Consider the following 24,990-nt stretch of genomic DNA (forward strand, 5'->3'; position numbering starts at 1 on the left):
AAAAAGTAAGGGATACCTTTTTGATGTTTGGAGGTTTTGAAGGGATTGAATTTTTATTATTTGTTCAAAGGAGTTGATGGGTATTTCCTGTTTTGTTTTTGTTGTTGTTGTTGTAGTGTTTTTAAATAAACTAGACTCTATCAATGCTAACACAATCAGTTAAATAGGTGAGGTGAACTCTGGATCACATTACTAAAATTCTTTTAGTTAACACTAAATGTTAATATTGGATAAACATGCACAGTTTTGGTTGACTACTGAAAATGCCTCCACATGGTCTTTCACAATTAGTAACAGACTGTCTTTTGTACCAGCACTTCTAGGCACATTTTGCAAACATAGAGGCCATGTAGCGGGGGGAAAGCATAACGTCAGAGCTCTGTCTTCTGAAGTACCCACTCTCACTTTTGAGAATGAGCCAAAAATCACAGGACAAACACATGCCCATGCCCATGCCCACCCAACCCCTCACCAGAGCAACTTCTGTTTTGGAGTCTGCCTTAGCCCACCTTTTTTTCTTCCTCATTATCCTGCGGTGGGCTGCAGAACACAGATCACTAGCCACATACATACCATGGGTTTTGTTGCTGCTGTTGTTTTTCATTTATTATCTGTTTCCCTCACTAGAATATAAATTCCACGAGGGTAGGAATTTTGTCTGACTCATTCAGGAGTGTACCCCCAGCCCCTAGAAAATGCCCAGCACTGATGGAACACTCAATAGACACTTGTAGGAGGAATGAATAAAAACAGGCTGCCCTCCAGCTACTAATAAACAATGTCCTCTTTGGTCCCTGTTTGTTAATTTTATATTTTTTCCTTCCTTCAATCATAGACGTGGATGTTAGTCAAATAGCTTGAGTATTTTTGTTTCATCTTCCACTAGATAATTCTTGGGATTGTCATGTGGCTCTGAGTTGAAACTTTAATGATAACTTCTGACACCACTTTAGACTCTAAGTAAATTGCTTCTTCCTATAATGCATCTGTTTCTTGCTTTCATTAGCTACAGTAATATTCTAATCGCTCTGTACTGCAGTCTCACAGAGTGGAAGAGGGAGAGTTCTAGGAAACAGTTGTTTTTCTCTTCTTTATAGAAAAGCACTTGAGATCAAATGTGCTTTAAAATAAACCCTCAATGGTACAGCCACACACACACACAAAAAAAAAAAACAACCTTCAACCTTTTTAAATGTTCTGCAAGGAAGCAAGGGTATTTCTAGGAACATGTGAGAAGGAGAGCCCAATGCAGTCTCATAGGGCTCCCAAGCCTGATTACATAGACAACACTTCGGCAGAATCGAAAATGGAACAGATTGTGGGAAAGGAGAAAGGTTTCTAGAGATATGAGATGAGTGACAGGAAACACATCCATCAACACACTTAATACTCAGATAGGCTTGGAAACAATTGGTGGTTGCACTCAGTTTCCCAACAGAATCTTGGGCAACTCAATTAACCTTTTCTGCCACATTCTCATCACTTTTGAATTGAGTATAGCAATCTACATATCAGAGACTGCACAAGGATTTATTTATTTCTTTTAAAGATTTTATTTATTTATTCATGAGAGACACAGAAAGAGAGAGAGAGAGGCAGAGACACGGACAGAGGGAGAAGCAGGCTCCATGCAAGGAGCCTGATGTGGGACTCGATCCTGGATCCCAGGATCACACCCTGAGCCAAAGGCACTTGCTCAACCACAGAGCCACACAGGCGACCTTGCACAAGGATTTAGTAATAAATGTGAGTAGATAGCTATATAGTGTGATACCTAATAATATTATGTGAACTAGCATAAAATCATGAGACCACTAGGGACTCCAGAGGTCAATCTAGACCTTTCATATGGGACCACAATTAAACCATTCCACAAGAATTAGACTCTGATCCTCTTTAAAAGGTGTCTCTTATGAAAAGGGATTTCCAGAAAACTCCCCTTTGTTGAGGATGCTTCCTTAAATTTAAGATGTTCCAATCCTATGGTATTAGTATGTTGTGCTTTTGCCTCATCAGTGACCATAACACAATAACAACATGGTTTAGAGCATGGACACAGAAGTCAGGCTTAGATTCCACTGGACTCTACTCTGTGCTGGATACATGACTTTGAACAAGCTATAGCCTTAATTTCCTGAAGCCTCCACTTCTCCTCTAAAACAGCTGTCCCACTCACCCCATAAGGTTGGTACCAGAGTTAAGTGAAAAACAAGTGAGATACTTCTCCTAGTGACTGGCTCATGATGTGTACCAAATCAACAGTAATATTATTTTCTGGCTGAATAACTCTGTTCACTCTAATTTTTATTTGTAACTTAATTTTACAAGTGTTAATCATTTTTGTTTCTCTTTTCTGATCCATCCTTGAATTCCCTATTTTTCATTTTTAATATAGTGTTCAAAATGCCTGGAAGAGGCTAATTATGCTGAGTAGCCTGCGAAGATTTCTTCTTGATTTCTCCCAGGATCAGAGGGAAAGGCTGTGTGGTATGTGCCTTGGGAAGGCACTGGGACTCTTAGCGACAAAGATTCCTGTATTTCAGAATTAGTTGTGGAAACAGAGCCATGAGAGTTTAAGGGACCACAGAGAGTAAAGGCAATGCATATGTGGGTGGAAACCACCAGTGTATCTGGAAGAGTAAAGACTCTTCTTCTAATTTCTAGGCACTGTGTAACTTCCCTGGAGCATGGTACAAATCAGGGAGCAGGGGATTACCTCTATAATGTTCCCGAACACTTGAGTATTTGGACTGAGATTTCTAACAATTGAGTATGGGGCTTCACCATTTACCAAGAACTTTCACACTCCTAACCTCCTTTGATCCTGGCAAAAAGTCTATATGAAAGATAATTATCCCTATTTTAATGCTGTGAATGCAAAGGCTCAGAAAGCTTAAGTGTCTGGCCTGGGATCTCTGTATTCCCAATCTGCATACTTCCTACTATGCCATATGACTCACTGTGTCAAAATCTTTTAACTTAATCTTGATATCTGTCATTTCCATGTGAGAGTATATTCCAATGTAAAATTGGATATTGCAGGATACAAAATTGAATCTGCAGCATGCTTACAGTTACATCATAAAAATAAAACCTCAAAGCTATGCATAGGAAAAGATTTGGATATATTACAGCAAAATGGTAAAGGCAAATACCAAAGTAGTAGAATGTGATAGATGGTGGGCAGATTATCTTCCTACTTTTTCTACAAAGTTTCCTTTAATGAACATATGTTACATTCATAATGAAATATGTAAGTATTTCATTTTTTAAAGTAGCTTGAGAGTCAAAAAAATTCAACCAACAGCAAGGCAACTTCTTATAGGAACAGAGAGGGGCTTCCCTTACCTCCCTCCAAATTATATATATCTCCCCTTTATCTCCTCAGTCAATCGTAGATGACCTGCTATTGATTCAAATTATTCAGGATGGTATCAATTCTCTGTAGATGATATGCAAAGGCAATCCCAAGAATCAACTTCTAAATTTTGACGGAAGTCCAGATTTCACCCTGAAGGGACCAATTCATATTCATTCAGGGTAGCAAATTAGAAGAAATAATAAATGAAATTCTACAATGAGCTCTGGGTCTTTCTTAGCTACTCATACTGTGTCTGAAATACTTCCTGTCAGGAACTTCTTAGAATGTAACTTTGGGGACAGTGGAGTAAGTGGAACCAGCTCTCTAAGATTATCTATTATTCACCAAGGGAAGGAGAATATCAGTAGGGGCCACTGCTTGGCATGTCCATCTTTTGCGCCATCTGCAAGCATCCTGGAACAATTCTTACATGAAAACAAAGGCTTTGTTCTTGCCTCACAGGATCTCTCAAGAGCAAAGCCCAGAAGGTACCTTAAATCCTCAAATACTGCTTGCTCACCTTCACACAGCCCGGTGTTCTCCAAGTAAAACTGGGCTCTACACTGGGGTAGACACTCGCCAGAGGTGATGTTCGCCCCAGAGAGATGTTCAACTTGCAGTCCTTCATCAGGCTTCCTACACTGGGCACAGTGAGAGGGCTCTGGACCCACACAAGTGAGGCAAGAAGAATGACAGGCTGCCAATAAGAACAAAATGCAGAAAACAATCCAAGGGTCATATTACATGTTACAACCAAGGGGAGTTCCTAATTAAATCTAAACCACTTAGAAGAGTTTGCCAAATACATCTGATCAGAAAATTGCTTTCTAGTGTTCTATACATAGTACAGGGTGATAATATTTGTGAGAGGAACAGTGAGGGTGATACTAACTAGTCACACATCTCTCAGGTTTTATAAGGGCTGTCAAGCTAGAGCATGAAAAAACCCAGCAAACCGGACAATATTGGCTTGGTTCTCCAGATACCCATTTACTGAATGGTGTTTTAATATCATGGCCACAGTTTTTATTGAAGACTTTAAGAAGCATCCACACAAAGGCCATCACTATGTTTTTTGCAAAGATAGTCATTGTACTATTGTCCACTATGTCATCCATCACCCACCATATAGGCATCCAGGCGACAAAGTCATCCTAGAATTCATGTGAGGAAAGGCTGCTTTTCTAGACAAGGAAGAGCCCCACTTTGGAGGAGCAACAAGAATTTGACAATCCGTCACAGTTTCTTGTTTTCCTTGGCTACTGGTTGAAATCAGAGCCAGAGTACTAGAAGTATCTCATGCCCACATTTTGATATAATTAACTCTTTACAAGAGCTCTTTGATATAACTAACTTTGATATAATTAACTCTAAGAGAGTGCAAGAGAGTGCTTTAAAAGATTTTCTCAATTTTCTTTTTCAGAATATTTATTTCAGCTGCCCTGTTATATATACATACATATATGTATTTAAATAAAAATATAAAAATATATGTATATATTTGAAATATATGACAATTTATGCATATATAATATATATAAAGATATATACATTCTTATAATTATTCTCAAACTCTTTTCCAAGGTGCCCTACATATAAATACATATAAATTAATTTCACCTAATTATATTGTTTGCTCCCAAATGTTCTAGTTTCAAAAGAAAATGATCCTGCCCTCCCAATGAGCCCAAAGCCCTTTTGGCAAACAGCTATTTAAGAGTTTCCATTTCCGTCAGCCCAGAGGCATTGCTACTAACTTCGTTTGCTTGGCTATAACATTAACAAAAAAAGTTCTTCAGGGAAATACAAAATAAAGACTAAGAGAAATATTAGCAATGCTAGGAGAACAGGGAAAAAGAGGAAGTAAGAGTTTGGTTTTGTCTTAATATACGGTAAAGAAAATGGCAATCCTCTCAAAGATGGCCAGAAAAATCGTTAATTTTGGGGTGTCATCACAAATATCTCAATGTGATTTTTTTCAGATTATCCCCTGGCAATGAAAAAGAAAAGAACATAATGCATGCATAGCCATATAAGATACACTATAGGGAAAAGTGCACTGAAAAGGAACTCAAAACATTGTCCTTGTGACAGAAACGTCTCTTAAGAATGATAGTGACACCAACAGTACCTTTGCAGACCCCATGGTCAGGGTAGAAGCCCTCTCCACAGCTGGAAAGGCAGCGGCCTTGGCGCAAAGCCTGGGGCTGGATGCAGGCTGTGCAGTGTGAGCCCGTGGGTCCAGAGCAACTGGCACATGAATTATGACAAACTGAGGGAGAGAGTGAGAGGGACACCATGGAACCCAAATGATTAGAGACCCTACTCTCGGCTGGGCTCCTTATGTGCCAGGAAGCCCCTCCTATATCACTCTCAATCCCATTCAGCTGTCACACCAAATCAAGGGGAAAGATGTTTTAGGAGGTCATATTACACCCATAACTGCCCACAGTGACCCTTTACCCATCTTTTATCCATGTTCTATTATTAACTACCCTTTATTTAGTGTTTCTATTTCTCCACTATTAAGTGGTGTATACACTTTGCTGCATTTAATCTTCATAGCAATGATGAGGTTTTGCAGATGACAAAACTGAAGTCTTAGGAAATTTTTTAAAATTCACCCAAGATCACAGAGCTAATCAGTAGCAAAACTGAGAGTTAGCCCTCAGTCTTTCTGAACCTAAAACGCCCTACCTGAATAGGGAAGAGTGAAAAGTTTATGCATCTGAGTGCTGGAAGCACCAGAATTTTGGCTGGCTTGTCCACTAATTTATCTATCTCCTTAGCCAAGTCAGGGTCTCACCAGGCCTAGGTTCCTTGGCATATGCACTGTGAGGCTGGACTGAATGATCATTTAAGATACTTCTAGGTCTGACATTGTAGGATTTTAAGTAAGAATTACATTAAACAATCTTTACATATGACAGTGTCAGACCAGCATCTCTGCTGCTTTAGTCCTGGGTGATAACAGTGGGACATCTCTGATTCTGATTTACAGATGGTACCATGGCCTGTCCGAGGGGACAGGGTTGAGATACTAGAAGACTGCAGAGAACAATGAGCAAGAGCTGGGAGAGGGGAGTGTGGAAATGGAATGAGACCCTTGAGGGCAGGATGTTGTGGAATTGGTTGAGTAAAGAGGTTGGCAGACAAGAGAGAGATTGATAAGGCTGTGGGACAGATCTAAGTATTCCGCCACTAACCCACACTATAGGTGTAAGTGAGAATACGCATGTTTCTTTTGGAGGAGACGGGTAACTAGGTATCCCAGGCAGCAGTAAGGTCCCCTAGTTGTCTGTAAGGAAAGACACAAGTGTATATAAGAAGAAATTTATAAACTCTCAAATAAGAATGTTTCATAGTTAAAGTCGTATACATCTGAAAGAAACTATATAAATAGCACATAAGACCAAATTTTCAATAGATACAGACTTTGGCTTTACAAGCTCAAACATGATTTATTTTTTATTTTATTTTTGTGATATGTTGTTGCCCATATATGCCACCTAAGAAATGATTCTATTATATCTACAACCTAAGTTAGTTATGGTTTATGAGTACACAAGGACTATATGAGGATCTTAAAGATGTTCTTTGGTCTGAAAAGGATCAACTGATCTCTAATGATGATTGATGTATGCGTATCAATTAATCACTTAATCACTTAAGTCCCATAGCATCCACCCACTCCCACACCAAATACACGCAGATTCCATAATGAAAAAGCCATTCTTTTTCATTTGTCATCTTCCCATCATATATACAAATTCCCAAGTGAGTAGCAGATAGTGCCAAGTGTTGTCAAGAGTGTTAAACCCTTTTTGATGATGACGATGATGACAATGATTACCCATGTCTTACCTTTGCATCTGCCAGTGGCCTCAGCATAGTAACCACCAGGGCATTCAGCAATGCATTTCCCATCATGCAATACTGTCTTCTCAGCACAGGTAAGACACCTGGGACTATTGGGCCCACAACTCTTACAGGATTGGTCACAAGCTAAGGGGGAGGAAATCCACCAGAGAAAGTCAGTAATGAGCAAAGGGAGGAGAGAAGTCTGTTCTTTACAAAGTTCACAGTTGGTATCAACATGATAATCACATTCTCTGGCTGCTCAGCTGAGTTCTGTTTCCTTGATTCCAACATTTCAAAGTACTCTGTGCTTTGTTTTCACAGTGAAGGAAAAACAGATAATTATTCATTGAGCCAAACATAACTAATACTCTGAGGCACACCTACCGGTGTATCCAATTTAATATGTGATTTAAAGTCAAAATAGGCTTGGAGGTAGGGACACCAGTCCAATAAAGCTGAAAATATTCTCAAACTCATTAATAATCATAAAATGCAAATAAAACAGGATGTCCCAGTATATCTATTAACCAGAAAAAAAATCTGAAGCTTGATAATTCCAAATGGCAGAAGGATGTGGAGATGAGACAAGAGTCACACTTCAGAGTATAGATGCTGGTGAACTACCTGGCATTACTTAGTCAAATAAAGAACATGGACAGTTAAGAAACTGACAGTTCTGCTCCCAGATTACCCATCTCAGGGAAACTTCCACACAGGTTCACGAAAGGGTGTGTTTGAAGCTCTAGGGACATCATGGGGATGGAAGGAAGTGGGGAGTCTGTCATGAACAGTGGATGGGTGAGCTATGGAGGATGCAGCCCAAGAAGTACTAGGCAGCAGTGAGAAGTAAAAGGCTAGATGACATAGCAACACAGGGGACTCTTAAAACAATGCTGAGTGAAAAAATAATAATAATATGAACTCTATAATGCAATTTTTAAAAGATTTTATTTATTTATTCACAACAGACAGAGAGAGAAAGAGAGAGAGAGGGGCAGAGACACAGGCAGAGGGAGAAGCAGGCTCCATACAGGAAGCCCGACATGGGACTCAATCCGGGGTCTCCAGGATCACACCCTGGACTGAAGGCAGCACTAAACCACTGAGTCACCTGGGCTGCCCAACACAATATTATTTAAGAAAAAAAAAAAAAAAGATGTATACACTCAAAAGAATACTCATTTTACATGAGCCCATAAAAACAAAAAGATTTAAAAAATTAAAACAGGGGTGCCTGGGTCATTTAGTCGATTGAATGTCTGACTCTTGGCTTTAGCTCAGGTCAGGATCTCAGGGTGGTTAGATTGAGCCTGGTGTCAGGCTCCACACTCAGCACACGGTCTGCTTAAGATTGTCTCCTCCCCTTCACAGATGAGGACATATATGGGTGAAGCAGTTATTTAAAAGGAGGGATTCAAAGCCGCCCACACTATAGAGATCTGAGATAAGGATCCGGCCAGCGCCTCTCTGCTCCACAATCTGACATTCCCAGGATGCAGAAGAATAGCTCATCGACACAGTCTCTTCAAGAATGAGACACAGAGGAGCTCGAGGGAGCAAAGGGGTTATCCGACCACAAAGCCTCAAAACCAAGCAGGTCTTTAGGATGTTCTCATTGCTTTTTAAGAAAGGGGAGTCAGGGTGCTGGGGGTTAGCCATCCCAGGAAATAAAAGCAAAACTGTCTCTTCGTTTGAGGAAACTTTCTTTTGTGTCCTGCAATCTAGCTGTGTATCCAGGGTGAGAGGCAAACCAATGATCTGAACCAACCATTTGGGAAAACCCAGTGGGGACATTATACCTGGTAGGACCTGGAGGTGGGGCTGGTTGGTTCTTTATCCTCAAGGACACTGTTGTTTTGCTTTGATTTGTTTTTGTTTGGGGGGATTTTGTCTGTTTGTTTTTGGTCTGGGAATCCAAAATAGAAAACCTGATCTTTTAAGGCTCTGAAGGAGAATCCGCTGCCTCATCCAGCATGCCCCCATCAGCAGTGGCCCAGCAACAAGTAGGAGAGTCTTTGGCCAATATTTAGACATGGGCAGCCTTCTTCAGGATTATCACCGAGGCCCCCGTGACTTTGAATCCCCTACTCTCCAGAATCCAGGGGCTAAGACAGAGACTGCGGAAATACCAAGACCAGTGGTTCTACAACTGGTCACATATGCTATTGGCCATGACCGGTTTGTGGGGAAAAGGCTCTGAAGGGACTCTTGCGGTGCACACGGAAGGCACCAACCTCTCAGGCTTTAGAAGAACTGCAGTAGTTCACACAAGCCCAATTCTGAAGACCCATGTTTCCATCTGGAGACCTTCGGGAAGAAGGCCTTGGGTTCCTCTGTGTTCATGCCACCTCCCTGTGGCTGGGACAAGGTCACGGCCTCAGGCTCCCTCTGGGACCTGTCGGGGGCGGGGGCCGGGGGGTTGGCAAGCACCTTTACCATTACACGGATTGAGGAGACACTAGACTTTTTACCCATTTTCTTGAATCTTCAATATTAATGTTGTGTTTACATTGATGAGAACAAGAGTCCACGCCTACTCTCGGCGAAGCTGTTTGTACTAAGTTGCAATGTGACCAGCGAATGCTGCATTCAATAAACAAAAGTACGGACTGTTAAAAAAAATAAATAAATAAAAATAAAAGGAGGGATTGCATGCATGCATGCCCTCTCTCTAAATAAATTAATTAAATATTTATAAAAAATTAAAGCGTTCCCTTGGCAAGGAAGGAAAATGAGTATAAAATTAAGGAAAAAGAAAAGAAAAGAGAGGAGGAAGGGAGACAGAATGCTAACATAAACCTCTAAACTTAATTTATTATGTTAGCTAGAGTTAGAAAAGCCCTTCATAATAGCACAAATACTTAAAAGACTAAAGAATGAGGAGGTTTTTCTCCTTTGAATTTCCACAACCTTTATATCTAACATTTATAAAACTCAAAGCATGAACCACCAATGAACTTGGTTGCTGTAAATTTTTTCAGCCAGGGCATACCACTGTGTAAGACAGGTTGTGCTGGATTTTTCTCAGCACTTGACTTTGAGATTTCTATAGATATGGGCTGCTCAGTTATAAATTATTAAACCAATACCAGCTGGTCTTTATCTTGAATAGCACTAAATTGAACTGGAAATAAGTCAGCATTATCAGCATCAGACATTTTAATTAACATTCTGATACCAATCAGGGACTTGGTTCACTGAAGTTTTAGAAAATATTTATACGAACACTTCTGAAGGAATCTGATACAAACTTAGAGAACTCTTAAGAATTTTATAAAAAGTGTAAACTGCAGTGTTTATCAAAAGCCTGTGGGTCAATGTCAATGGTATCACAAAGTCTTGCATCATGCTAAGCGCACAGCAGGTGGTCATTAATTACTTGTTGATCAACTGATTCCCTGGCTGACTGTCAGCAATGGCCCATCCTCCTATCCGGAAGATTTTTTTTTTTCTGATGCTTTGTTTCAAAATGTATATAGATAGTATTTCAGATGTATACTCTCTCCCTAAGCACCTGTGCAGTAGTCTTCTTTTTTAATTCATCCAGTCAGCAAGGAGCTCTGGCTTTCTTCATCCAATCTCTCAGCCCAAGTAGATTTCCACCCCTCACCGCCTCAAGGCTCACACTAATCCCTCATTTTTTAAAATCCCTCCTTTTAAATAACCACTTCCCCAGCAAAAGTTGCTTTCTCAATCCAGATATACCATCTCAGTAGCAGATCAGGGTCACCAGCCCTCATCAGTGATAGTAGCCACCTTCCTTGCGTACTTACAGGCTACATGCCTTTAGATTAGTGCAAACTTGACATCTGCTGACCTTTAGAGAACACATTTGGCTTAATTGAGTAGGAAAGTGATGCTGGCAGAAAAAGATTAAAATACAGCAGCCTGGCCTTTCTTTCCTTATTCTCTCCTGCATCCACACAAAAGCCACCTGTGACTTGTTCACATCAAGTGAAATTTTTCACACCAGTGAGCTGATGGATCTCTGCACAGCTTTAAGCAAGTAGCTGCCAGGGACTATCTCTCTTCTCCAAGACAAGTGGATTTGTCAAGTCCCAAAGATCATCTCATTTTTGCTGTTGCCCTGCTCAGTAAACAAAACAAAGACAATAACTCAAGAAAGTTCTATGGGCTGCACATTTTTATTGATTTAGTGGATTTCATTATATATAAAAAAAAGTCATCACAGCCTTTCTATAGGTATGACCATCACAGTAAACTCAATTCAAACCCATTCACTCTCAGGTGCCTACCTGTGGCTGAGCCAAAGGGCAGTAGCTGATCCAAAGGCTCACAGGAAGATAGGGAGAAAGGGGCAGAAGAGGATCAAGGTAGAGGAGAAGGAGAAGGGAGGGAGAAGTAGCAGAGGTGCATAGAGAGGTATCTCATTATAGCCAGTAGAACAGTTAGGAGGCAGGTAAGATCTAAAGCCAGAAGATGAAGGCTTGAATCCCAACTCTGCCCCTTATTAGCTATGTGACCTTAAGCAAGCTTCTTAACCTTTGTCTCATCTGAAAAATGAGGATGATAATAGTAATTACCTCCTGCAACTGTTGTGAGGAATAGACACCAAACACAGCACTTATACAGTGCCAGGTACTGTGCTAAATGCCTGCCTGTATCAACTCAGGCCTCCCAACAGCTTTCTGAGCTGGGCGTGTGTTAAAGTCCCGCTGCTACTGGGACAAATCACCATGAACTCAGTGGCTTAAAACAACACAAATTTATTATGTTAGAGGTCAGAAATCCTAAAGTCAAGGCATCAGCAGGGCTGCATTCCTTCTGGAAGCCCTAAGGGCAAATCTATTTCCTTGTCTCTTCCCCAATTCTAGAGGCTGCCTACATGCTCACTGCCCCTTCTTGGCATCACCCTGACTCCTGCTTCTGTCTCAAATCGCCTTTTCAGACTCCCACCCTCCCTTCTAGAAGGACCCTGTGGTTACACTGGCCCACCCAGATAATCCAAGATAGTCACCCCCAACTCAGGATCCTTAACTTAATTACTCCTACAGAGTCCCTTCTGCCGTCTAAGGAAGTGTATTCACAAATTCTGGCTATTAGCATGTAGACAGCTTGCAGGGGCCATTATTCTGTCTACCACAGTGGCTACTATTACTCCTGTCCTACAAAAGGGAAACTAAAACATGACAGATTATGTAACTTGCCCAAGTTACTTTCCTGCCTCAGTGGGTTAATGCTTATAAAGCACTTGGAAGGAAGCACTACACTGGGTTAACTCTTGCCACCATGCCATGGACATTAAAGATAGAATACACGGTAACAGCCTCAGCTTTAAGTCAGTGACACCAACACAAAGGTAGGTCAGCCACTGGCTGGTCTAGGAGCATCTTTGTCTCCATGCATATTCGGAAGGCAGTCTGGCATGGATGTAGAGTTTGGAACTTAGAAGAAGGAAGCACAGCTCTCCTTACAGCTGTGAGTCTGGAGCAAGCAGCCTGAGTGTCACAGGATGAGGCTAGAATGAACACCCTAACCTAAAAAGCTCTTGTGAAGTGGGGGTGTGAAAGGCGATCCTACCAGTTGGAAAAAAGTGTTTTATAAACTACTGAAACACTTATCAATGTTAGCAGTCATTTGCATATTTGTTGAGTAAAAGAAATGTTATATGATTTGAATAAAACCAGGGATGCTGGAAGAAAAAAAGATGCTATGGTATACAAAGCCAGGCACTTACCACTGCAGATCCCCTGCTTGTTGTAGAACCCGACTCCACAGCTGCTCTCGCAGCTGCCCTCCCTCAGCACTTGGAGGGGGTCTCTGCAGCCCATGCAGTGCTTTGCTGTCGGACCCCAGCAGGCAGTACAGGACTCATGGCAGACTGCAGGCAAACAGCAAAATCAGTGAATAATCTACAGTGGAAAGGACTGGTTGCAATTTTTCTTCCAAAAGTTTTAGAATCCATAAGGAGGCTATTGGAGCCTTCATTCCTAAATCTCTATGCACATATATATACCGCAGGAGAACACCCCCTCCCTAAAATTAATATTTCTGTTGGGCAGAAGTACAACTTCAGTCAATTACTGCAAGGAGACTTGCAACAAGAAATCAGAGGCTTTGAGTAATGGGAATCACAGGAAAGGGAACTATAATTTTCTAGACAAAGATGCCCTATCTAATGAAATCAGATGGCTTTCTATCACCTTGCCAATGAAGTATTACTGGATTGCTGCTCCTATGTCCAACATCATGAAGAATCAGGATGCCATGTACTCTCATCTTTGATTAGACCTTGAAAGACCTGGTACTGCTTGATTTCTACTGCTCTCTCCCCACTTTCCATCCCTGTCTTCTCTCTCTGTCTATCCCACCCCTTTCCCCTGCCCTTCTGTCCTCCCTCAGTACTCTTCTAGTCCTCCCCTCCCCCAGTCTCTGGTTCCCCCGACACTAGCTTCTGCTCTCCACATGTACCTTGAGGTACCTTTCTCTTACAACTTAACTTCCTAGCCATACATTGTTCCTAAACCACAGCTGTTCTCAAAATGTCCTCCTCTTCCAGCATTTGATTTTACTATTCATGCTTGCTTTTCACCTTGACATGTCTGTAAAAAGAGGCCTATTCTGAGTCAATGAGTATATTAAAATTTGGTTAACTATCTGATGGCTAACCCCAACCTATACTTCTGTTAACACATCCTAATTTTCAAAATATTTGCTTCACAGAAGAGCACAGCCTGTTTATTTATTTATTTTTTTTAATTTTTATTTCTTTATAATAGTCACACAGAGAGAGAGAGGCAGAGACACAGGCAGAGGGAGAAGCAGGCTCCATGCACCAGGATCGCGCCCTGGGCCAAAGGCAGGCGCTAAACCGCTGCGCCACCCAGGTTTCCCAGCACAGCCTGTTTTGCAAAGCTATTCATTTTGACCAAAACTGGTAGGGAAAAAGCCTCCACTGATTGGAAGAGACTTGGGAATTGTATACCTAAGTAATTTAATTAGGTATCCTTACAGAATCAGAAAAGGGTACCTGCATTATGAATCTCAAGATCTAATCCTCTCCTTGCAGCTTGAAACCACACAGGAAAGCCTTAATTTCAAACAACTCTTCTCCCCCAACAAATTCAGAGATAATTACAAATTCTGTTAAATGCCATGAGGCACCTGGGTGACTCAGTCAGTTACATGTCTGACTCTCGATATCAGCTCAGATCATGATCTGAGATCTCAGGGTTGTGAGATCGAACCTCATGTCAGGTGTGGCACTGGGCGTGGAGCCTGCTTAAGATTTCCTCTCTCCCTCTCCTTCTGCCCCTTTTCCCCCTTAAGAAATGTTAAGAAGGGCTCTTCGATAAAGAGAGTGGTGGGGGTGAAAGGAACCAACTTTAGGTGGATCTAAAGGATGAGAAGTTGTAAGCCCTGGGAGAGCCAGAAAAGAGCACCAATGAAGTCCTTAGAAGGAAAGGAGCTCAGGGGTTCAAGGAACTGAAGGCAACCCCTGTAGTTGAAGCTCGTGGACACAGATGGACCAGCAAGGCACAGAGGGGCATAGTGAGGAATGATGGGGCACAGTAGCCTGATTCATGGCTGGAGGGACAGGCAGGGGCCCAATCAAACTTGACCTTTAAGATCAAGGAAAGAAATTAAGATTTTATCCTAAGTCTAATATGAAATTTCAAAAGGGGTTAAGCAAGATCAACACAAGTCTTGATTTTAAAAGCTCTCTCTGGCTGCTGTGTAGAGAGGTTTTAAGGACTTACATGTAGGCAGAGAGGCCAGCACAGAGTCCACTGCTCTGGTCCAGGCAAGAGATGACAACAGCAGGTGAAAAACAGAAATGGAGGAAAGTTTACTTGTTTACAATTTGGTTCCCTTGCTAAACTGTAAGCTTCATATGGGCAGAATCCATTTCCACTTAGTTAACTAACTGCTTGGTACTCTACATTTGGTATTTCATTAATATTTAACACCTTATTTATATTTCATGTGTTACATGAGACACTGCTAATATTAGGATAAGCTAATATATCATAATTTAAAATGTGGATTAAAGATCCCAGTAACAAATTCTACCCTGAACATACATGAAATCTGTCATTTACTCACTCAGCTACTCTTCACTTACTGCTATAGTCATCATCTAAAGCGTCTACCCCTGGGGACGCCTGGGTGACTCAGTGGTTGAGCGTCTGCCTTTGGCTCAGGGCGTGATCCTGGGGTCGCAGGATCAAGTTCCACATCGGGCTCCCTGCATGGAGCCTGTTTCTCCCTCTGCCTGTGTCTCTGCCTCTCTCTCTCTGTGTCTCCAATGCAAATTAATAATATTAATAATAATTAACAAATAAATTAAATTTTAAAAAAAAGTGTCTATCCATGTTTGTGCCTCTGTCTTACTGACTCAGGAGTTAATTCAAAGCCATTATATATTTTTAAAAAAGTCATTACCTAAAAAACAAAACAAACAAAAAAACAAATTTCATTCCTAAGAAGGTATGCCAGGCGAATCCATCCAATGTTCAACAGAAACACCTACACATACAAGGTGCTGTGATTAGCCTGTGGGGCCTTCCCAGCTAACCACAGATCAGAAGCCTACTGGAGAGAACATTTAAACCACCCATCACTTGAGCTTATTGGTATCATTGCACAAACTACACTGGTGAGCAAGTGCCTGAGAGGATCATGGGAAATAAGACAGCAAGGGCCAGATCACAAATGTCATGGGTGGCCAAGTAGGGCCTTGGACTTCATCTCTAAGAGATTTAGTAAATTTTGCTTCTTAGAGAGTTTTCTCTGCAGTGGGGAGAGGATAATACTCTGGCTTCATCTCTGGGAAGCCTGCAAGAAACTGTGCTCCAGGAACTGAAAGGTCTGACACAGGAGAGAGTCTCCAGCAACCCCCTACCTTCTGACCAATCTGATCTGTGCCATAGTACTTAAATATTTTTTTAACATTATTTCTAGTGTTGCCAATCAGAACAGGGCTAAAGGATGAGCAGGATACAGGCTACAGGCTTAGGGACAGCACTCAGGCTTGCCACAAACTGAGCTGCTCCTAACATTTCAGCCCTGCCTCTGCTACCTCCCTCAAGCAGGCCAGGTCTATGGAGCAGGCTACCCTAAGCATGCCATGTGTCTGTTCGTGAGCTCTGGTTGCCCTATGCAGGATTCACCCAGTTGGCAATGTCTCTAGCTCCTTCCATAGCCCTTGTAATCCTGGTTACACTCAAGAGGCTCAAGTCGTCACTACTTTTGGAAAGCTTTGCTAAATTTGTCCAAACAGTCACTCCTTCCTCTGTGTTCTACAGAAAGTTGTACATACCCTCTTAGACTATTTCTCCTACTGTCCTAATCAATTTGGTTACAGATCAATCCCTTTCAATGGAATATAATATCCTCCAAAACTGGGGCCATGTTTGAATCATCTCAAACCCCCAGTGTCCAGATTGATAATTGCTACAAAGTCAGTATTCAAAAAAAAAAAAAAATCAAAAAATAAAAAAGTCAGTATTCATTAAATGTATGTTAAATGAACACACAGATTTTTTTTTTTTTTTTTTTTTTTTTTTTTTTTACTGGTTATGAGGGAGTCATTACATCAGTTTCCTTCTACATGGCAACAACTAACCAGGAGGTCATAGTCTGAACATATGATAAATTAGGGGAGATAAACTTGAGGCTGTAAATTTACCTAATAAATGCTGGTGTCCAAATCGACTTATGACAAATACTTATGCTACATTTATACAGAGTACCAAATGGGAGGCCAGGCCTTCTCTGTTTCAATAGTAAACAAAAGGAATGTTCTTTTTTTTTTTTTTATAAAGTTTTTTTTTTTTTTTTTTTTTTTTTTTTTATGATAGTCACAGAGAGAAAGAGAAAAGCAGAGACATAGGCAGAGGGAGAAGCTGGCTCCATGCACCGGGAGCCCGACGTGGGATTCGATCCCGGGTCTCCAGGATTGCGCCCTGGGCCAAAGGCAGGCGCTAAACCCCTGCGCCACTCAGGGATCCCCCAAAAGCCATGTTCGATGGTCAGGCAAGACAGCAGACGGGATCTTTATTTCTTCAGTATGGGACTATGCTGAGCTGTCGTTTTTCTTTTTCTTTTTCTTTTCTTTTTTTATTTTTAACTATCATTTCTTATAATGACATACTCCTACTGTGTTTTGCAATTGATTTCTAATTTCTAACACTGAACATATGCTACTAAAGATAACCTATTCTTCCAGGCTTATTTTACATGTGGCTTTTATTATACCTGGGTTATTATGAAAAATAGAAGGTCACTCCCTGGCTTTTCATCATAATTTCTCTCAGCAATCATTTCAGATCACCCAGGGTTTGAATTGCATATTGTGAAAATGTGGCAATAAATTTTAAAAGAGGGCTAATGAGAGAAAAACATCTTCATATCTTACATGCAGTAGATAATTTATTTAGGAAAGCCCTGACTTTTCTAAAGCATAGCAAGACATGTGTTGGCTTGCTGAGCAATTCATTTCAAAATGAAAAGGAATGAGTTACTTTTCTTTTGGCAACTCTATTTTGAAACCCTACTTTAAAAATAAGAAACTTCTTTTTGTTACTTGATAATTTTGAAACAAGATTGCTGTAAAAAACAACAACAACAACAACAACAACAACAACAACAACAAAACCTTAACCTGTGCTTCTCTAAGCATAAAATACAATCCCTTTCCAGGATAGTGTTAAAGGCACTTCCTATGGGCCAGTTCTCATTTTTCAGGAAGCCTTCTCAGACCCTAGGCAGTGGATCCAGATACAATAGCCTCACCCTGCAGTTCAAAATGCCCCGCAGGAAGAAGGAGCCTTAGTTCTTTACCTTTTCCAAGGCCTTTTGGAATCGGTTTCCCTGTCATTCCCAGGAAATTGGCACACTTGATCAGCAGGCCTTTTAAGGTTCATCAGTGAGGCTGCAGTTCAGCTTTCCAAACAGCCAAGGGGGTTTTCACTGGCAACTACACAGAAGCAGCCCAAACTGCAGGTACAAGCAGCTACATCATCCACAAGTCAAATTCCTTCATTGTGGTCCATATTTATTTTGTAGCAATCGCTAGCTTCCATTCTCATCACATAAATGACCAGGAAGAACTTGCCAAGTTCTAAAGTATTATCAGGAGACAATGGGTACATTTCCAATAAGAAGCTCTTGTTGGATGAAAAAAATGTTCTATCTTATACTCAATTTCACTGTTCCTTGCTTTCTTAATCTGCAAAGTGGGAATAACATTTCTTGCATGTAATTCATGAAGGTATGGGGAGATGACATATTTGAGAAAGCAGAGAATGTCGTACATGATCCAATGAGTGGCATACCCTGAGAGATCAAGTACATCTTGTCTCAACTGGTGTCAAAGGCAATATAACTATAAAGAGAGCAGATTAAAGTACAGCAGAAAACAGAAGAGGAAAGGACGGGAAAGACTATGGGAAAGGTAGGTTCACTTAGAAAGGACCAAAGGAGAGTCCTTGTTGATTATTCCAGCAGTTACAAGAAGGGACTCCAGACTTTCTCAGGGGTGCTCATACTTTAAAGGCCTTCTCTTATGATCTCTACAACACATCAACAAAAGTCCTGTGGAAAGCCACTGAAAATAGCTTGGTAACTGTCTTCAGAGAAGACCAGATGCTGGCCAGATGACTCTCCTTTCCTCCAACACAGCCCCACAGGAGGCCAAGGCTACTTGTCTAAGAAACACAAATGCCAGACAAGTTTAAGAGGAAAGGAAGTTCATGGGAGTAATCATACATTTGATCCTTTTACTCTAAACTTCTGTCCTCTCCAGGCTGGGTTTCTATCTTCAACCTGCCTCCCTGTGCCAACAGAAAACTTGACATCCTGAAATGGGTCTCCATACATTCTGAAAACCCATTTGTACTTGAGTGAGTTCATAACGGAAAAAAAAGCAAACACATTTAAAAAAACTCTTTAGCTTCATAAACAGGTAGAGATATGCAAAATAAGCAGGAGAGCAACAGCTGCATGCAATTGGTTATCTGTACATACAGTGACCGGTATGCATCTTAGAAACAGTGCTTTGGGAGAAAAAAAGGAGAATGAATGATTCACCAAGATAACAAATAAACCAGACCACTGGACAATGGTTGATAATGGGGTGGGTCATGCATGTGTGAGGGCAGGGAGCAAACGGGAAATCTCTGTGCCATCCTTTTTACTTTGCTATGAACCTAAACCTGCTCTTTAAAAAATAAAGTGTTTAGAATAAAAAAAGGATAAGAATGAAATACCTACCTACTAATATTTATGAATATTTAAAATTGAGCACACACACACACAACACATATTAAATTGCATTAGAATAGTTACTTAAGTGGGAAGCTGGGGCGGAAGAGAAATGGTAATAGGTCATGGGAACAAAAGGAATAGACAGGCAGAATGACAGGCATAGATAGATAAGCAAGAGAAATAACTGGCCCAGGCTAATCATGAGAATGAGCTGATAAGTAAGATGAAGTCAAACTTCCTCATGTGAATCCCAAAAATCAATAAAAGAAAAAAATTAAACAAGATTCCATTTTACATCAACCAACTTGACAAACCAGAAGAATCATAACACCTAGTGCTGATGAGGGTGGTAGGAAGCAGGCATTCATTTGTGTCTAGTAGGAGTACAAGTTACAACTTTTTCAAAGGACTGTGACAGGGGCACCTGGGTGGCTCAGTGGTTGAGCATCTGCCTTTGGCTCAAGGTGTGATCCCGGGGTCCCAAGATTGAGTCCTGCATCAGGCTCCCTGCATGGAGCCTGTTTCTCCCTCTGCCTGTGTCTCTGCCTCTCTCTCTGTGTCTCTCATGAATAAATAAATAAATCTTTTAAAAAAAAGGACTGCCACATATTAAGGTGCCAGAGGCTTCAAATAGTACATATATACCCTTGGACCTGGCAATCACAGGTCTAAGAATGTATTCTAATCAAATATGTTTACCACAACTTCTACTAAAAATGTTTGCATCACAGTTATTTATGATAATGGAAGAATTAGGAATAAATGTCAAACCACAGAGGACTGGCTGAATGAATTCTTGCATAGCCCCAGATGGAAAGTTATAAAACAGCTTTAAAAAGATTTTGTAGAAGGATAATAAATAACATGGGAAAACAGGCAACAAAACTATATATAGAGAGTGTGATTTTTACCTTTGAAAAATAAATGTGTGTGTGCACATAACACACACACATACACTTTCATAAATTGGATAGACATTCACCAAAAAACTGACAGTAGTAATTTGGGAGAGTTTAAGTCAGGGATTTTTGCTGATTTTTTATTATTCCTTGAATTTGACTGACTTTGTCAAATTATTTTTTGTAATAAACATGAATTCATTTCATACTTAGGGAAAAATCAATTACTCAAGGGGGAGGGGGGAAAAAAGCCTGTAGCCCTCTTCCTTAAGACACATGCTAGGTAAATACCTAATTAATATATTAACCACATTTGTGATACAGCTGAATGATTTACTCATCTTAGGTAATATATTTGAATTTTTAGCAGGGTCTTTGTAGAGCTTGAACCAAAGGGATGACTTCCTAGCTGGCGGAGGCTTTGGCAGGGCCACGTGGAGAGAGATTTTTACAAGCAGGCCAGCTTTTCACTGGTATGTAAGTCAGAGGATGATGGCAGACATTCAGCTCACGAGGAATGTTCTTAAAGTTATCCTTTCTCTCTCCTGCCCCTCTGCCTATACTTCTAAATCTACAACACAAGTACATTGCAAGAGATTTCAAATGCAGTGACCATCTCAGTCCAGCTTGATGAGCCAAACAGAACTCTCAGATTCCACTCATCCACTGTGACCATTGGCAACCCACAGCTGGTAGGACTCCTGGTTTTTTGTTTTTGTTTTTTTTCTCAGCCGCTATTTCTTAAATGGCTATTGATTTCTCCACTGATACCTTTAGTCTATTTGTCTACAGAAATTGAAAAGCCAGAGGGACCACTAACCAAAACCAAGTTTTTGATGAGGAAAGTTCTCAGACTTCCTGGTAGCACTAACATAGCCTGCTCAGATCTCAACAGTGATAACATGGAGGTGCTGTGTGCTCTGTGGACAGCCTAGAAAGGGAGGGGAAGATTGTGTAGGGAGAGCGTCAGGGTGGAGAATAGGAAAAAGAGACAAGGAATGTATGCCATATAGTCTACCTAAAATACTGAGAACCCTACGAACTGGACAGAAAGCCAGAAGACTTGTCACTAGTTTGTAATCCATAGCTAAAATACTTGGGGGTTCAGATTTGTCGGGAAGAATGGGATCCGTCTAGAAGATAACCTCCCTTGCATTTGTGGCAGGCTTTCTCTGCTGGTATGTGATACTTTTGTCTGTCATTTATCTTTTGACATACACAGCAAGGGTCTATAAGCAACACAGGCAAATGCCAAATATAGCTAGTCCCCTGCCACAGCAAAGGTCCCAGGCACAACACTGCCAGCTGCTTTTACTTTCTCTCCATTTAACTTTTACATGAACATCCAAAGAGGGAGAGGACTTGGAATATCATTGTCACCTGTTTCCTTGAGTCTAGTTCACTCAAGAAATGTACACATTCTGGGAGGGCAATCCTGTTGTCCAGCCTTCTGACTGGCCTAAAACATTCCATGGGTACTACTCGAGTTCCAATAATATTTGTTTTTTTTTGTTTTGTTTTGTTTTTCATTCTTTTAAAAAGAGTAACCCTTCCAGCACTGATAAGGCACTCTACTATCTTGAAGAGGAAGGAGACAAAGGGAAGAAATGAGAAGCAGGAAAAATAGAGATTCTGGAATCTTCCTGAGGCTACACCTAGCCAGAATTGCTGACAAGAAGTAAATAATAGAAGCTAAATGGAAGTTATGTCACCAGTAAGCCAAAGTCTAGGCATGCCTGTATATTCCTGTCCTCTCTCCTCCATGCAATGGTTTATTACACTTTTCTCAGTCAAAAATTATTCCAGAGGACGTTATAAGTGCTTAGCACTATGGGGAATTCAGAAGTATGAAACCTGTCCCTGTCTCAATAATCACTCACTTCCTATAATACACCTTTTAAAACTGCCTTTGTAGCACTGATAATAATGATTTCAGAGTAGTATGTATCTGAAATTATCTATATACTTTTATACTGAAACTCCTCTCCCACTGAGAAAGTAAGTTCTTTAACCCCCAGGGGACAGTTTTCTATCCATTCACTCTGTATCCTAGGTCCTAGTACATGAAAGAGATTCAACAAATATTTCCTACATGAACAGAATGGAAGAGACAAGAATATCACTTGAAGCAATAAGTCCCCTTTACAAGACCCTCAGCAACTAAGTGAGAGACCATAATTGCTATAGTAGACCAAAGAAGACATGAAGAATGCATATAATTTTAGGGGCAGAACAGAATGAGTGAAGACAAAGAGGTGGAGTGTGTTAGGCCCCCAACTGAATATGTAATCTGGCAATGAAATAGGGACTGTGCTAGGCCCCCAACTGAATATGTAATCTGGCAATGAAATAGGGACTGACTCTCCAATCCTGGATGATGTTGGAGGGGGCCATGGAGGATGCCAGCTTCACAATGACCATCCCAACAGAACAAGGAGGTGTTGTCACAGATTCCAGAACAATGGTTTCATAAATGCCTTTGCCATGAGCTCTGCTCTGGGCAGAACCAGGTTGAACTAAGCCACATGCTGAAACATAATGCTAAGTTAAGTCTTAAGTTAAGTCTTCACTGCCTTGGACTCAGCTCCAAGGGTCAGCATTTCATTTCTAAAAATGGTTGGGTGGCTTCGGTCAAACAAAATTCCAATAAATAATTAACTTCAGAAGTTCCTCTGTTCAAACTATAGCTTTTAAATCTTAGCTAGGTCAGCATCCTATATGTAAATTTTATAGGCTTAGCTCTCCTAAGTTTTCCCTCTAATTATACCATAATATTGGCTAAGAAACAAAATTCCAGACTCTCAACACTTAATCTGAGCATTTAAAAAAATAAAAAAGGATTTTAACTTGTGATGAATACAGGTAACTGTTCCCTATATTTATTTCTTCATAACATATAAAAGTAGATTTTACTTGAAATGAGAAGCAAATGGCACAAAATTCTTTGTTTCTTAATGCGAACAATTTTCATTCCCATAAATTGAAAAATAAAAGGATGGATTCGATGACAATAGTTGCCTTTTGTTGTCCATGTCCATGTTATGCCAGGCATAACATATTTATATTTTTCAAACATTTTTTCTAATGTTCATCATAATGGTTTAAAGTAGATGACATTGTCCCCATTTTACAGCTGAGGAAATTGAGGCTCAGAGCAGTTAAATTATCTGTGTGAAACCAGACAGCAGTAAGTGGCAGAGGTAAGAATCGAAATGATCCTCCCTTGGTTCTTTAAGTTTCAGAATCTAAGGCCACACATCAATGAATATAGAATAAACTGCACGAATTTGTATGTTTATGTGATTTCTTTTTTACATCTCTGTAATCAGCAGCTAACCCTGCCTTGATTCCAAGCTCACTATAGGAAACTATGATAGACACTTATTTCACTTCATATCCTCAGGACCTCAAGCAGTGATCAAAGGAGAATGAATGTAGGAGGGAGAGAAATGGAATGGGGAAGGAGGACAATGAAAAGCAGAAATACAAGTCTCCCAACCCATAAGGAGGGCTTACTAAATGCCAGGCACCATCCTAAATGACGTATGTGAATATTTATTCATTTAATCCTTACAACCATGCTTATATGGCAGATACTACTGTTACTGCTTTACCCACAGGCAATTGAGGTGTGGAGTTAAAAAAAAAAATACGGTTTGTAGTACATGACAGAGCCAAGACTGGAATTCAGGTGGTTTGGCTCCCAAGCCTACAGTATTAAGCACCATATTCACACTCCCTCCCATCTCTGGGTCTGCAGAATGAAAGTAGCACTTGCCACAGGGTATACACAGCTCCATCCTCAGGCCTTTGTGAGTACTGGAAGTTTGGACTGGCCAAAGTAAACACTGACACACATATAAAAATAGGCTAAACTCTGTTCTTTCTTTATTCAAAGTTATAGTCTTATGAGCTACTTATTTTAAACTAATCTTGCATGATGTGTGTTAGCTTGGTTGTTTCTAACTCTTTTTCTTATGAACTCCCATGCCTAGGATTTATGTGTGCAATAGTTCCGTGGTCCCTCCAGAGTGAAACAGGGGTTGACTAAAAAGAGGCGCAAGACACATAAGGAAAGGGACGCCTGGATGGTTCAGTTAGTTTAAGCATCTGCCTTTGGCTCAGGTCATGATCTCAGGGTCCTGGGACTGAGCCCCACATCAGGCTCTCTGCTCAGCAGGGAATCTGCTTCTCCCCCTCCCTCTGTGCTTGCTCACTTGCCCTTGCTCTCACTCTTCTTTCCAAATAAATAAAATCTTTAAAAAAAAAAAAAAAAAGCAGACAGGTAAGGAAGAATGTTTTTGGGGCATGGTGAGCTAAGTCTGGATCCAAACTTAGATTTCATAACAAGGTTTCTAGGAAGAGGCGATGGGCCTACCACTCTGATAAGAGAGAATACAATAAGTCCAGGACAAGTGGTACCCATGTAGAAAAGGTGCAAGGTCATGTGGTAGATGGGAGGAAGCAAGGAGCATCTATATCTGAGTCAAGCCTGACCAACAGGCTGGTGCAACTAAGAGATTGGCTGTTGATTCCTGGAAATAGATCACAACAGACAAGACAGAAGGAACCAAAGTAGAAGCCCAATCCAGCATCCCTGATGGCCACAAGGTCAAGAAGAATGGGACAGGGTGGGCA

The 24,990-nt window shown here is 40.7% G+C and overlaps 1 protein-coding gene across 1 annotated transcript in view; it reads right to left on the bottom strand.

Moving 5' to 3' along the window:
• Positions 1-24,990, bottom strand: part of FRAS1 (Fraser extracellular matrix complex subunit 1) — a 420,760-nt gene that overhangs the window by 219,684 nt on the left and 176,086 nt on the right. The window contains exons 15-18 of the mRNA XM_072745521.1: positions 12,921-13,064; positions 7,226-7,366; positions 5,493-5,633; positions 3,882-4,058 (exon numbers count right to left, since the gene is read on the bottom strand). Of these exons, the coding sequence (XP_072601622.1) occupies positions 3,882-4,058; positions 5,493-5,633; positions 7,226-7,366; positions 12,921-13,064 (603 nt within the window). The remainder of the gene's footprint in view (positions 1-3,881; positions 4,059-5,492; positions 5,634-7,225; positions 7,367-12,920; positions 13,065-24,990) is intronic.

This window comes from Vulpes vulpes, unplaced genomic scaffold (genome assembly GCF_048418805.1).
Source record: "Vulpes vulpes isolate BD-2025 unplaced genomic scaffold, VulVul3 u000000899, whole genome shotgun sequence".
Lineage (NCBI taxonomy): Eukaryota > Metazoa > Chordata > Mammalia > Carnivora > Canidae > Vulpes > Vulpes vulpes.